Source organism: Hemicordylus capensis, chromosome 2, assembly GCF_027244095.1.
Source record: "Hemicordylus capensis ecotype Gifberg chromosome 2, rHemCap1.1.pri, whole genome shotgun sequence".
Lineage (NCBI taxonomy): Eukaryota > Metazoa > Chordata > Lepidosauria > Squamata > Cordylidae > Hemicordylus > Hemicordylus capensis.
The window spans coordinates 387965449-387981513 of NC_069658.1; the positions used below are offsets into that span (position 1 = coordinate 387965449).

The window sequence follows — 16065 nt, forward strand, 5'->3', positions numbered from 1 at the left end:
TGAGGCTGCTGTGGATGCAACTCTAATGCTGTTCAGAAGCAGCAGCTGCGGAAGCAGCATTTCTGCAGGTTTCCCCATTTGCAACAGGGAGACCCTGCGGAAATGCTGCCACCAGAACCTGTGCTTCTGAACTGCATGGAGGTTGCCTTAGAAGTCCACAACAGCCCTGGGGTGCAGCATTTTGGAGCCGTAATGCTGGACTTCATGTCAGCTAGTATATTTATAGATCCATGATTCATTGTGCTGGTTCATCTCTTTACAGTTGCACACAGCAGCCAATAAGTGAGTCACATGGAATTCTAGCAATAACTAATTGCATAAAAGTATAGCAAAGGGATATAATAAGTGTTTTGGCTTTAACAGAATTTTGGAAAATCTATCATTATCCATTCAAAATCAACAATGGAGAGACTCAGGATAATTTCTGTCTGCAACCTTTGCATTGCACAAGGGGGGGAAAGAGATCTCTTTTATGGGTTATCATTACCTCCAGGGCAGGCTAAAACTTCTACAAAATGGTAGGAGCACTTTCCTTTTTTCAGCTTTAGGACCATGTTTTGGATGTTTCGAAATCCATATGCTGCTGCAAAACGTAACACTATCTCACCATCCTTTTCGAGTGTGACCTCCTGGAAGTCTTTGTTTCTGAAAAGATACATGGAGAACAGCTTGAGAGTGCTTCTGTTTGCAGCAGGAGCCTGAGAACTGGAAACAGTTTAGTCTTCAGAGAGTTTTCCAGAGAGAAGGCGACAGGACCAGGTGTGTGGGTGAACAGGCCAGACGTCCGATATCGGACCTTCCCATGGTGGTCAGAAATGCTGTTCACCAACTCTATTTGATGAGAAGGTTGCCTTTCATTCAGACTGAGTCATGGTTACTGTTATTCCTTTGGACTATAACTAGTGACTGACATACTGTGCAGTGTGCCACCCATCAAAGAGGGATGCTCATGTGGGACTTGCAAGCCAGCCAAGAGCCTATTCATACTGCAGAAGACGGGAGGCTCTGTGCACACTCAGCTGCAGAGGTGCACCTAGGTAATTTTGGAGCCTGGACCTAAAGGCCTTTGGAGGCCCCCCTCCCCTGCAAATTAAACATCATCATGTTCTGCTGGGCGACCACAGCACCCAGGACACACTAAAGAGGATTTGGAGGGCCCCAGGGGCTGTGGAGGCCCTGGACCTTGGCCCTGAAGTCCAGGAGTAAGAGTGCCTCTGCTCAGCTGTGTGAAATTGCTGCTCCACTGCCACTGTCATTATTTCAAATTATGATTACACATAGCAGCGATTACGAGCAAGTGAGTGTACATGGAACCTCCCCTGCCAGCAAGGATGGGCTCTTGGCTAGCTCACAAGCCCTGTACGTATATTGCTCTTTGATGGGCAGGGCACTGCATGGTATTTCAGTCAGGATCTTCTGGAATTAACTGAAAGTGCATTTTAAAAACTGTGTCTGACCTACAGAGACGACGAATATTTATATACTGCTTTTCAACAAAAACTCCCAAAGCATTTTACATAGTTATTAAATAAATAAATAAATAAATAAATAAATAAATAAGAGATAGATAGATAGATAGATAGATAGATAGATAGATAGATAGAGTAAATAAATAAATGGCTCCCTGTCCCCAAAGGGTTCACAATCTAAAAGATAGACACAAGCAACAGCCATTAGAGGGATGCTGTGCTGGGGATAGATAAGGCCAACTGCTTTCCCCCTGCTAAATAAAGAGAATCACCACTTTTAAAAGGTGCCTCTTTGCTCAGTTAGCAGAGGACTTGCTCAGTTATTAATGGCTAAGGTTTTTAAAAGTGTTAAATGGTAGAAAATCAATGTTTTGACAAGTGGATTGACACGTGTACACCTGTCACAGGGGAATGCCCACTTATCCAATGTTTTCAATCTCCCTTAATAAACTCTTATTATTGGACTTTTGCTGTGTCAGTAATTGTCTCGAACAACCCTGCCAGCTTAAGATCCTGGAGGGAACAACCCCCCCCCCCATCACAAGATGATGAGGATATCCCTTGCCTCCTTTTAATATCTGGACAACCAATCATGTAGTGCCTGCCACCACCAGGAGCCCTGTTCTTTGCTATGAAGTGTTTTGTTTGCATATCTAAAAATGTAGTGGGTGCATGTGACAAACACATGTGTATTACCAGGAGTACTTGCACCATGATTAGTCATGGTTCCCTGCTGTGTGTACATGCAGTGAAAAACGTATACATTCATTGCTTTGTAATCTGCAGAGTACCTTTTTTCTGGACTCGTGTTTTAGATTAACTTAATTTAGAGAAGCAACTTACTTTAGTACTTTGTACGTGATTTCTTTCACTTCAGTATCAAATAGCTCCTTTGCAGCATGTTTAAATATGTGCTCCAGGTAACCATCTGACCTCCTTCCATCATGCTGGATTAACTCACCCTCCTTTATTCCACTAAACCTTATAAAACAAGGGATGAAGATAAGGAGGTGAAAAACACAATCACTTAAAAAACCAAAACCAAAGTTTCCTCAATAGAGCCTAATTGGCTCATATGTCTACTCTAGCAGTTACAAGACGAAAGGCGCAAATGCCATACAAATGCCACCTTTATTACTAGAAATAGAATTAAAAATCCACCAATAAACAAGTATTTAAGAACTATATTCAGCGATGAATATACCACTGGGAATAATGGTGGTAGCTGTGGAACAACGATTACACAAAGCGGAGTGTGCACGTCCCCTACCAGAGAGGACAGGCTCTTGGCTGGCTCGCAAGCCACCTGACTGTGATCCTCCTCAATGGGTGGTACACTGCATGGTACGTCAGCCATCAACATCATCATCAGGAAGGATCCAGACTAAGTCAGTCATGACTAAGCACCTTTGAAATAAATGAAACATGACTAACTTAAATCCCATTAATTTCAATGGAACTTCATCATGACTAACTTAGTCTGGACCCTACCATGTTTGAGTCAGTTCATAAATCAGTTTCCACAACAGGGTTCAAAGTGGTGTATTACTAGCTTAGGGAGCAAATTAAAAATGACACACCTTAAGCTGCAGAGTCACTTTAAGGAAAACCAGCTAGAAAAGGGCCCAGGCTTACTCCAGGCCAGCACGAGCAGGAGTGAGCCTTCCCAGGTGCTGGACCCCCAGGAATTACCCAAGGGTGCTACATGCTAACGCAAGGCCTGCAAAAACTACTTACAGGGTGTCAAAGGCCACTTCATCTACTTCTTTCAGTGATATTTTTCTTTGCTCCATTATCTCGAAGATTTCAGCTATAGGGGGGAAAAGAAACATTTTACTTTAAGGGTGGTCAAAGGGAGGGAGGGTGGTCAAAGGGAGGTGCGTGAGGAGATTGATACTTGACGTTGGCCTGCTACAACCTGACGAAGGACTGAGGGCATATAGACAGTAGTTGACATGATGTGGAAAATTATGTATTTATTTATCTATAATATTTCTATACCACCTGGTATAGACGTCTTTAGGTGGTGTACAAAGTTAAAACATAACAAATGTAAAAACGACATAGAACAGTTAAAATGCATAAAACAGATAAAAACTATTTCAGTGGGAAAAAAACACTAAAATTTAAATTTCAGTTAAAAGCCTGGGAGAACAGGAACATCTTGAGGATAAATATAAAACATTATCAATGTATTGATGAATATGTATATCTCTAGATTACTCAAAGCAGTCCCATTGAAATTAAAAGGACAAGTTAGGCATTGCTTTACATAGCCCTCAGGGACATATGTTTGGGAGTCACAGTTGGCTCCAGAGGGAAATGGAGAAAGATGAAAATTGCCCCTCTGCATACATGCTTCGTTAGTTTGGATGTCTACCAGTGATTAGATAGATAAACAGATAGATTTAAAAAAAAATAAAAGTAAGGCTCTGGGGTGCCTCACACAATTCTAGAGTCCTCAAATTATATTCTGAAGGGATATTATTTTAGCCACTTCTCTAGTCACCATGGAGGCACCTTGTCCATATGTTTCCAATGTTTTTTCTCTAACTGAGCATATTCATATCTTGATGTATTTATCTTTAAAGAAAGAAAGCTAACTAGGACGAGCAATCACTCAACACTCCCCACTTTCCTAATAAGGTAAATGCCCTTACTTTTGATTGGGGCGGGGAGGCACGGAATTAGGAATCTTCTTCGCTTACAGATTGGCCTGTGCTCTCTCACATGCCTGAAGTGACACTGCAATGGCTGCCAAGTGGACAACTTAGCAGGACCAGAGGAATAAAAGCAAGCAAACAGGGTGACAATGGCAAGCCAACAATTAAAGCAGTAGCCTTTTTAAGATAGAGAGCAAAATCCCCCTTTCTCCCCTAGTCTGATGTACACAATACCCCTATTCAGACATTATTTTTAAAAAGCTGCACACGAGTACAGTCATTCCAAAGCATGCCAGAAGTCCTGCCCCAGTGTGTAACTCACCCGCTAGTGCTCTTCACGATTACCATGACATTTGTCTGAAGAGGCAAACACTGTACTGCATTTGTGAGTGTTTCCATAAATAGGGCTGTTTCAGGTTGCTTGGTACACACATTATGTTTGAGCAGATGTAGGAAATACTCCTGTATCTGTAGAAGTGTTTGATATAACTGCACTGGTTTTTCAAAATCAAACTGTAAACTGATCTTTATGAGATCTTGAAGTTAAACCCAAAAATGAACCCCATGCACCCAGTACTAGACCAGCACTTATGCAATGGATCAAATCACACATGATGGAAGCAGATCTGTGTGTTTCAGTCACATCTGCTCCAGTCATGCAGAAAGTATGCTGATGACACCCAAATCTTTTTCCCCATGTCAGCATCATCAGGAGAAGGCATAACCTCCCTAAATGCCTGCCTGGAGGCAGTGATGGGCTGGATGAGGGATAACAAACAGACTGAATCCAGATAAGACGGAGGTACTTATTGTGTGGGGTTGGAACTCAGGAGATGATTTTGATCTGCCAGTTCTGGATGGGGTCATACTTCCCCAGAAGGAACAGGTACACAATCTGGGGGTGCTTGTGGACACAAACCTTTCCCTGGTGTCCCAGGTTGAGGTGGTGGCCGGAGGTGCCTTCTATCAGCTTCGGCTGATACGCCAGCTGCATCCATTTCTTGAGATAAATGACCTCAGAACACTAGTACATTTGCTGGTCACCTCCAGACTTGATTACTGCAATGCGCTCTATGTGGGGCTGCCTTTGTATGTAGTCCAGAGACTGCAGTTGGTCCAGAAAGTGCAGCCAGGTTGGTCTCCGGGTCATCTCAGAGAGCCCATATCACTCTTATCTTAAAAGATCTACACTGGCTGCCGATAAATTTCCAGGCAAAGTACAAGGTTTGGGTTATAACCTATAAAGCCGTAAACAGCTTGGGCCCCGGGTATTTAACAGAACATCTTCTTTGCTATGAACCACACCGCCCATTGAGATCAGCTGGAGAGGTTTGTCTGCAGTTGCCACCGGCTCATCTGGTGGCTACTCAGGGACAGGCCTTCTCTGTTGCTTTCCCGAGGCTTTGGAACACATTTCCTTCTGAAATAAGATCTTCCCCATCTCTTACAACTTTAAAAAAGGCAGTCAGGATGCATTTGTTCACCTAGGCTTTTAATTAGATATTGTTTTAATTGAGTTTTTAATAGTTCTAACATTTTAAATTTTAATTGTTGCAATGTTTTACTCTTTATCTGTTTTTGTTGTTTTGTTTTGAACTGCACGGAGATTTGCATTTTGGGCAGTATATAAATGTTTCATATAAACAAACAAACAAACAGGGTATGAAGGTGTGGTCTGATATAAAGGGCAAAAGAGGCACATGTATGAGGGGTGCTGAACACTCCCCACAGCAATCTCTTACCCTCCCCAGACATCTTCTCCTAGCCTTCTCTTCTTCTATTGGAGGAAAAGTTACATTTGAGGAAAAGCTGTCCACCAGTAAACTGCAGCTGGGTGTGTTTTGAGCACTCTTGCATTCTTTTTTTGGACTTAAAACTGGAGTGCCTGCCATTCACTTTATACATAACTAGTTTTAGGTACCTGGTGTTGCTCGAGCTTATGGTGTGAATTTTTCTTTGTTGTTGCATATAGGTTTGTGGCTATGCCCATTGTATATCCATCTGTCTGTCTGTGCAAGGTGGTTCTCGGGGTTCTCGGGTACTCTATATTACTTGCTGGGTCATAGGAAGTCACTTTGAGCTATCAGGACCAAACTTTGCAAAGCATGTGGGAATGTATAGGGAACAAATAGACATTCAATTTTATATATATATATAGAAGAAGATTGGCAGAACCAAGTTTAAATATGTAGATTTCCCACCATCATGTGTTGTTTGAGCCTAATGGACACACAAACACACCGGGTAAAAAGTCATATCTGAAGAGTGTGAGTCATATCACAGTTTTTCACAATACTAGTGTATTGTATATTCCAAAGACGACACCTACCTGATGTTAAAACACAATCAACATCTTGAGAGTTGTACAAAGGGGTGTAGAAATCTACTCGCAAGGCTTCAAGCTTTTTGTCATAGCAAGGTGCCACAATTATATGGAAAATTTTATCACGAGATAGGTTCTAATGGTTGAAGAAAACAGAGAACAAATCAATTGCAAGAAAAGTAAAAAAAAATGTGGAGAGAAACACGGATTACACACCACATTTGATGGGTTATAGAATTTGGGTTTTATTATATCAAAATTCTCAACCGTAAGATTTTCCCATTAACTTTTTTCTACAGTTAACTCAGCTGTTCTAGAAATATCCATACATTCCCATTAATAAAGCAATGCTTTATCACTAGGAAAACTATCTCCCCAGCTAGCTTATCCATTTTTCTTGCTATAGTCATGTATTCATTCATGGGGTGGGGGGAGGAGAGGGCAGTATCATAGGAACTTAACAGCGAGGCTCTGTGTACATCATGGGGCCATTATCACATTGTGTGAAAGCCTTGGTATAGTATGCATGCTATCTTGGTACAAATCTTGGAACTTGTGTGAAGGTGTATGTGGGTGGGTGTGGACTATAAAAACCTGTAAAGATCTCACTGACTTAGAACAATACTCTCTTCCTTCCTCTATTAAATGGGTGAGTGGGTGAATACATGCCTGTTTATCTTGTCCTATGGGGACTGGAGTGGATATATTGCTATAGGACTTGTGAAAGAATAGCACAAAAATACATCCAATCCTCACAGTACAAGATCAAACATGAAAATATCCTGATTGCTAAAGGAACTGGACCAATGCTCCTTTTCTTGATGCAGTGCATTCTGGGAGTGTGCAATGAAACCATTTCAGTGAAGACAGATATGGAGTGTCGACAAGAAGGACATATCGGTCCCTCATGCAAAATGTGGGCAAAGTGATTGGCTCAGTTTGCCCTCACTGACAGCATCATATCATCACATAGCCAAATCTGGTTATATAGTGTCTTAACATAACTGTGTTCCCTGTGTGATCTCTGGCTGGGATCAGTCAGGGAACAGGAATGTCAGGGCACAAAAATGCTAATTAGTTTGGTTTGGTTTTTTTAAATTGTGAGCCCTTTGGGGACAGGGAGCCATTGTATTTATTTATTATTTCTCTGTGTAAACCGCCCAGAGCCATTTTTGGTAGGGCAGAACAGAAATTGAATTAATTATTAATTATATTATTATTATTATTATTAATGCTTCCTTAGCACTGGAGGAAACAAGAAAAGCAAATAACTGCAAACAAAAGCAAAAAAAGATAGAAAGATTTTGCACTCCCACCGTCAAGCCTCAATTTCACTTCAAAAAGTTTGAGGATTATGCATTGATGCACCACCAGTACTCCATGGTATTACCTTATTGTATTGTCAGAGACACATGTACAGAAGCTAATAAAGATCGATCCAGTACCTTTGGCAGCTCCTGTACACCAGAAAAACACCCCCAATTTGCCAAACAAATGCAAAAAAATTAAATTTAAAATGATCGACTGTGGCCAGACACCAGCATGGAAGAAATCAGTTCCCCTAAGGCCATTAGACTAGACATGCACGAGAAATAGTTACCTGCTGCCCGGCAAAATAACCCTTAACAAGGGAACCCATGATCTGCTGTGGTGACTTTGCAGTGCAAATGTGTGGCGTTACAAGACTGGAGAGGACTCTTTCTGCATACTGGATCCAACCTAGAATGAGTGAACAGAATCAAGACAAGGAGAGGTTGAGAATTGTTGGGCTAGGATTACTTATTTATTTATTTTAAGAACAAACAACTATCTAATTCACTAGATACCCACTCAGCATTTAAAAACAGTGACCTCTTGAATTGTTATTTTGTTCTGAAAAACCAATCCTTTCAGCCAGATTAATGGAATGCAGTCCCTTTGTTTATTTTTCTGTTCCTTGTAATTGCTTAATTCAGTGGCGTTTCTTCCTTACTAGCCGACCCCGCACAGAGCATCTGTGCACTCTTTGGGACCAGCGGTTACCTCTTCCCTGCCACCTTCTGCCCTAGTCTCCACTTCCAGGGCCAGCCGCCTCCCCACCCTTTCTCCCCCCCCACTCCTGGGCCTGGCCTCTGCAGCTGGGCTGGGCCCGCCTCTGGCCTCTGTGGCCAGGCCTGCCGCTGCCACGGTGACCGATCCTCCTGGGTGCGCCTTAGCCAATCAGGCCCGTCTGCCGCCCAGCCAATCAGCTGGGAGCTGGGACGCACATTCCAAGGCACACCTAGGAGAAATATATATATAGATTCCCTTTAAGAACCACTTCAAATATTACTTTTTCCTAACTGGCAGATAGGGGTGTGCACGGAACCACCAAACTGCGGTCCGGCACTGGGGTGGGGGGTGGCTTTAAGAGCGGGGGGAGGGTTTACGTACCCCTCCCACCGCTTTCCTGCTCTGGCGCCGTAATTTCAGAAGTAATTGGGGTGGCAGGATACCTCCCTGCCGCCCCTTCCCCGCTGTCACTATTAAAAACTCCCAGGAGCCCTTTGCGCGCGCGCACGTCACAGAGACGTGAAGCGTGCGCACAATGTGCGCAGCGCAAAGGACTCCTGGGAGTTTTTAATAGCGACAGTGGGACAGGGACGGCAGGGAGGTATCCTGCCACCCCTATTACTTCTGAAATTATGGCGCCAGAGCGGGAAAGCGGCGGGAGGGGTACGTAAACCCTCCCCCCGCTCTTAAAGCCACCCCCCATCCGAACCAGACCGCCCAGGTTCGGACCGGTCTGGAGGCCTTTACAATGGCCTCCGGACCGGTCCGGGCCCATCCCTACTGGCAGAATCTCAGTATACGAACACAACCCTATATAGGGGTAATATATGGAAGGCAATGCAAGTGTTTCTCTAGGGCTGAACCCACTATTCGCCCAGTTTGATTCCTGGAGGTGAAAGATGAGCTTTCATGGGGCCCTAAAATGTTCCCTGAAAACTCCCTAGTCACTATGAAGGCTCACCTTCCTTTGTTAACATTTTTACCAGCCACAGCAGGAGGGTATTTTTTTTAAAAAAATTTTTTTTACATTTTATATCCTGCTCGTCCTCCAAGGAGCCCAGAGCAGTGTACTACATACTTAGGTTTCTCCTCACAACAACCCTGTGAAGTAGGTTAGGCCTACCCACCCATGCTTAGGGGGCCCAGAAGTGCTTTTCTATGTCAAGAACGGTGTGTGTGGGGGGGGTGCAAACAGTGGCAGCAAATGATCATCACGGTACTGACTAGAGCAGCAGCAGTAGCAGCTGCAGCAGTGTCATCTTTCTTCCCCCCCAGGACTGACTTCTTCCTGGGCTTCAATTCAGCTCAATGACCATCACATCATAAAATAATATTTCACAATGCTACATAGTCAATCAGGTTTGGCTACATAACACCATCAGTAAAGGTAAATGAAGTCAATGCTGATCCGGGAATTGTACTGGCCTCCTCTGCACTGACAAATACTTCCTCTTGCCCCATTCCCTGTCCTCTGCCTTTGAAAAAGGAAGGAGTGGGACAAGAGGAGGAGTGGTGGCCACTGCCAGGTAAGGGGAGATGGGAGGGAGGCAAGTGCCCAGTTCTGGGATCAGGGTGGGCAGGGGCCCTGGAAGCATGGGGTGGGTGGCGGGGGGAGGGGGATGCTAAGTGCCACCAAATATTGTTCAGTGGGGGCTAAGTCTGCACAAGAGAGTGCATGTGAACTGAGGTTCAGAGGAGAAGCCACTGATTGTGGCTTTCACAGTACAGTTGACTGAGATTCCCTTTGAATGCAATTTTAATTTTAATTGGGATCCATTTACAGCCTGCGCAGGCCGCTTTCACCTTTTGAAGTAGAGCAGGCTTCATCTAGTCCAGGCTTGCACAACATAAGGTCCTGGGGCCAGATTTGGCCCATGGGGACTTTTTTGCTGGCTCCCAGATAGAATTATCCTGCAGCAATAGCAGGAGCCAGAGAGGAGAGAACTTGGCATTTATTTGGGGCTGACATGCACTCCAGGTGCCCTGCTGACTGAGCCGGGAGAGGGCCTATTTTCCAGTCACTATCCTTGGTTAAAATTGTGTTTGTGTGTGGCGTGGTGGTGGTGGTGGCTTACAAGTAGCTAATACTTGCTTTCATTTATATTGTTAGTTAATTTGAATGTGCTGAAAATGGACCTTGGCCCCCGCACACTAAGTCATGGTTGATTCTGGCCCACTGGGGCACTGGAGCTGTGCACCACTGATCTAGTCTAACTGTTCACTCGTATGCATATTTACTCAGACGAAACTGCCTCTGAGTTCCATGAGGCTTACTCTTAGATAAATGTGCACAGGACTGCAGCTGATTAAATGGCTGTTGCACAGCCTTGAGCCATAGCTGGGTAAATTGTGCTGTGCCACTCTGCACCCAAGTGTGTGTGTGTGTGTGTGTAAGAGAGAGTAATCTTTTGTAATAAAAACCTGATTATTTGATTACTTTCAGAACACTGCTGAACAAGACTATTGCTTGATGCATGCTTGCACAACATTCACTATGCCCCGATTGCTTTGAGCCCTTGTTCTTTAAAAAGCACTTCCAGGCCCCCTAAAGATGGGTGGATAGGCAGTAATTGGGAGAGGGGATGGGTTCATGGCATGTAGAATTTGCCATGAGGAAGACTGGGTTGGGAGATTGGTGCTCAGTGCAATTTGCCACAAGGAGAGGCTTGGGCTTCATTTGGTTGTAATGATTACATCAAGATAATACATGTGAAGTGCTCTGAACATGTGAAAGTGCTATACAAATGCTAAATGGTATTACTGGCCGAATTCAGATGTAACAGGAAACAGGAGGTCCCTTCACCTCCAGTTTCCTTATCCGCACATCCAAATTCAGGAAACCAGAGTTGAAGGGGGAAAGGGACCCACGGTTTCCCTCCCTGAAATTTGGGCACCTTCAACTCCAGTTCCATGGTGCCAGCGTTCCATCTGAATGCTGGCACTGCAGGTTTGGCCCCATGGAACCTCCTCCCTCCCTCAGGCCTGATTGGTTGTGTGGGCTGTCCTTCTGTCAAGAAGGAACCTGCACAGCCAGCAACTCCGCCTCTCTGCAGTCCTGTTGACTGCAGAGAGACTGCTCTCCAGTAGTCTGAATACGGATGGGAGTGCGGGGGGAGGGGGGCAAAGAACAGCTCCCATGTTAGATCTGAAGGTGGCCACTATTTAAGATGTTGGTGTTCTCCAAACCATACAGGTCAAACATTGCAAAAACACTGGCACCCAGCCTTGTGCCCTATCAGCCTCAAAAAACAAACTGAGCAGGGTGTGAGGGACAGAGATAAAAGTTCTGCAGAAGATAGACTGCTGGAAACAGTAAGTCTGTACAATAGACCTGAGTGTTTCATGGCCACAGAGAAGCAGGATCAGGCTGTGCTGACTTTTTGACTGTCAACAGTTTGGGATTTAAAAATGCAAGCTTCTCACAAAGCCCCTTATGTGATTCTTCTCATTTCTCCCCCTGCCTGTTTGGTTCCCTCACCTGCTGCTTTAGGCCACGCTCAACCAACAGAGACCACACATGATAATATCATGGCATCACATCTCCAATCAGAGCTGGCTATATGACAAAGCCAACTGCACTGCTCCCACTCTGAAGGGTGAGGGAAGGCATGTGTCCACCATGCAGGGACACCTGGGCCAAAGTTCTGCTCTGCCATGCTGTGTTCCATTGGCTTAATTGCTGTAGTGCAGCCTGGAGGAACAGAGAGTGGTCATCTCAGCACTGGGGATGCATTTCTCCTCTACCAAGCGAGTGCAACCCCAACACAGTGGGGAAACACTTTTCCTGCCTTGTGAAAGGGCTCTGAAAAGCTCGCAAAAACCAGCTGGTATGGGAGCCACGATCTTCTCAGCTCACAACAGCTTCATCAAAAAACTGCTTCACCCACCTGGCTTTGTCCTAGACAGAATTATACATTAAGGCATCACACATGTTTAAGAAAAGGGAAAGAGATGAGACAGCGGTGGTCACTAAGATGATGCACCAATTATTTCTTCTACATATATTATGTCTTTCCAGCTGACCTTCCAAAAGCTATGAAAACCATCAAAAGGTCTGCTGACATTTTTGTCCCACTTATCTGAGCACACTCTCTGCTTGTCTTATATATCAGCCTAGTCCTCCTTGACTGCTCCCTCTGGTATCTGCATGCCAATGAATTCCTTGCCCTCTGACATATTCAGAGATAAAGGCGCCTGCTAGAGACACAGGGAACAGTTCAACATGGAAGTAGTTGCAGCTTCCAAAAGCAAAAAAAAAAAAAAAAAAAGAGTGGGGTGGGGGGTGGGTAAGGAAAGACGGTCATTTTCTGCCTGATGACATTTTAGGGCAGAGGTCTCCCTAAATGTGCTGTCAGGCCCTGCCATTCACAGCATGAAGCTGAGCTTTTCAAACCTGCATGTCTGACACATTATAATCAAAGACACCTCAGAGGAGTTTAATGAGAGAAATCAAGCCTGTTATGGCATGAGTCATTTCATAAGTTGATCAGCCTCCAAGTATCTATTTCACAGGGAGAAAAACAGACAGAGTTCGGTCAATTAGCTCCAGCCTTGCAGTCCACATTAGTCATTGTTTAGTTATGGAAATAACCTTGGTGCATGAGCAACAGGACCCAGGCGGCTTTTATCTGCTCCTACACAAACACCCAACCCTTTCTGCACAGTCATCAACAGGGCTGAACTCCAGTAATGCTGCAGCAGGGAAGCCAAAGTACTGAGGACTTGACTGTGATAGCACTAATGTTCCTTTCCTTTTGCCCATAGCCTGTACTCCTCTGTGCATGTCACGCACAGCTAGTGGGAGCAAAAGAAGAGGAAAGGGGAAACAGATAGTTCACAATACAATTTTTCTTGTATCAAGGAGAAACCTGAACCACCTGCTAACTGAGCAAAGAGACACCTTTTAAAAGTGGTGATTCTTTTTATTGAGCAGGGGGAGAACAACTGGCCCTATGCATCCCCAGCACAGCATCCTTCCAGTGGCTGTTGCTGGTGTCTATCTCATGTTTCTTTTTTAGATTGTGAGCCCTTTGGGGACGGGGGCCATTTTTATTTATTTCCATGTAAACTGCTTTGGGAACTTTTTGTTAACTTTTTGTTAGTGGTATATAGGTATTTGTCATCTTCGTAAAGCCTATTCTCACAAGCAGCCTAGCCCAGTCTATGGTAGCCCAGCCTGGGTTCGGCTGCTTGTGTGCAGGTCCGGGATCAGGGCTGATCCTGGTACTGCCACACCACCTAACCCTATTTTTAGCCCTGGCCTTTAGCCAGGTTTAAGGGCGCGAGCGCTGGGGTTGTGTGCACAGTCGGGTGCCTAGAGCAGGGATTCTCAACGTTGGATCTCCAGATGTTATTGGACTTCAACTCCCATAATCCCCAGCCCCAGTGGCCTTTGGTTGGGGATTATGGGAGTTGAAGTCCAATAACATATAGGGACCCAACGTTGAGAATTCCTGGCCTAGAGCACACAACTCCCGGAGAATCCCCCAATGCATCACACTCATTATGCGGTGCATTGTGGGATTCCTGGAGGCCAGGACTCATTTTCCCAGCCTCCAGGCAGCTGTGTGGCTCGTGGCATTGTCCATCGTGTAGGCGCGCAAGCCACGTGACTTGGAACAGTGCTGGATTGTCTGGGGGGAAGGTAAGTGCTATACTGCCTTCCCCCCGGCCACCCTCCCAGCAGCCATGGAAGGTCTTCTCCCTTCATTTCCTCATCTCCTCCCGCTTGGTTCAAAAGAGGAGGCATCTATCTAGAGTGGACTGGAGTCTTATAAGTCAACCTATTGCAGTGCTCCCTGTTGCATTTTTCTGGTTTTATATCTAAAACCTGTTTCTGGAAATTAGTACATTTCATCTACGCAATGGTATGACAAAAATGGAAATAAGGGACCCTTTAACACGCTAATCTCCTTCCAGGAGAACTACAGGTAGATTTCTGATTTGGGTGTGGATTTTAAACATGATGTCAGTGTTATGCAATTGTTTAAGTTTGCATATTTGTTAGCTCAGCTACTGTGGCACTAAGAGACCCCATGCCAATGTCACTGATTGTCTAGAAATATGTGGTGCCTAGGGGGTTGCACAATTGTGCTATTCTGACTACATTTCATTTATTGAAGGGTTGGGGAAGGACCTAAGAAGATAAGAGGAAAAGAAACAGTAGTCATTCTCCCCGATCAACAGACATTAATCTAGCATGACTCAGTCCCGGGGCATAGTCTGAAGACATGTGACATGGCAACCTTACTGAAGCTAGGCAGGTATGGGTCTGGTCAGTGCCTGGTTGGGATACCACATGAACCCCATGTATACTGCCTTGAGTTCCATCATGGAAGGAAAACTGGATAGAAATGTGACAAGCAAACATCTGCAGCCAATAAATGTGCTTCTGAGGGAGAGGGAGAAAAGGTCACCATGTGTACATTGCATTGGAAACAATGTGAATCAACAGCATGAGAGTGAACTAAGATTTCACTCTGGAGAAACTCTGGGGCTGTACACCAGCCCAGTTGCAAAAGAACATCACATAAGTGAATATGGTGTCAGCCTTCTCAATGGCAAGGCAAGAGATTTTTCTGCTGCGGTGCTTTTAAAATTGTGTGCCACTCTTCTAGCACACAGCTCATCTCCAAGAAAAGCAGGAGATAAAGAAAATTCAACAGCAATAAGCTTCAAGGCCTCATTCTTTTCAACATGCCAAACAGACCAAAGAATATCCACCTCAGCAATGACCATTGGATCCTGACTGACACCTGAAGTAACACATGCCCATGTTTTGGCACACAGCCAAAGTGCAGCAGCTCTGCTCCCACTTCTGAAGTGCGAGTCCTTCATACAGGGAGAACATTTTCACTGATCTCCCCTTCCCCTGAAAGTGCTCTGTGTAATGTGCAAGGTTGCGCAGCTGTCAGCGACCAAATTACACATTGCAAAGAGTGCTTTTGGAGGAAGGGGAGATCAGCAAATATCTGCTTCTCCCATGTAAGCATCCACACACTACAAGCGAGAGCAGAGCTGCTATTGGTGTACATCCTTTGCGGCATGTCCAGTGTGTGTGTGTGAGGATATCAACCACTGTGTCTGAGATGGAATTTCTCACCTGGGCAAGCTGAAGCAAACATTGGCAAGGCATTCTCTTCTTGATTCTGAAGGTGGTATCGCTGCACAAACTCTTTCTGGCTCTCCAGAATACTAAAATCAGCAGCTATTGTGGTGTCAAAGACATAATGTACTCCTAGGCAGAAACAGTGGAAAGAGAGAGAGAATGAAACATAACCAAATGAAACGTGGGGGATATAGTTGTTTCTTTCAAATGTTCTACACATTCTTCAGCTTTTTCAAGATGCTTAAAAATCAAGATGTGGTGCAGAATCAAAGCTAGGGGTGGATGAATTTGCACTCATGCTCCTACAGATAGTCCCCCCACAAAGCGACACAAAAAGGTCATTCACACAATTAAGAACTGTGTTCCGCCCAGGTTTGGGAACTGTGTGTGCTCCCAGTTTTCGGTTGTGTGGAAGCAAGGTAGGAGGAAACCCTGGGTGGAAATGATTGTGTGGAAACGAGGTAGGACACA

General features: G+C 44.7%; 1 protein-coding gene across 2 annotated transcripts in view; it reads right to left on the reverse strand.

The window, feature by feature from the left end:
• Positions 1 to 16065, reverse strand: part of NARF (nuclear prelamin A recognition factor) — a 34276-nt gene that overhangs the window by 6205 nt on the left and 12006 nt on the right. For both annotated transcript variants that reach the window (XM_053292062.1, XM_053292061.1), the window contains exons 6-11: positions 15589 to 15723; positions 8056 to 8174; positions 6462 to 6591; positions 3207 to 3279; positions 2313 to 2450; positions 488 to 645 (exon numbers count right to left, since the gene is read on the reverse strand). In XM_053292062.1, coding sequence (XP_053148037.1) covers positions 488 to 645; positions 2313 to 2450; positions 3207 to 3279; positions 6462 to 6591; positions 8056 to 8174; positions 15589 to 15723 — 753 coding nt within the window. The remainder of the gene's footprint in view (positions 1 to 487; positions 646 to 2312; positions 2451 to 3206; positions 3280 to 6461; positions 6592 to 8055; positions 8175 to 15588; positions 15724 to 16065) is intronic.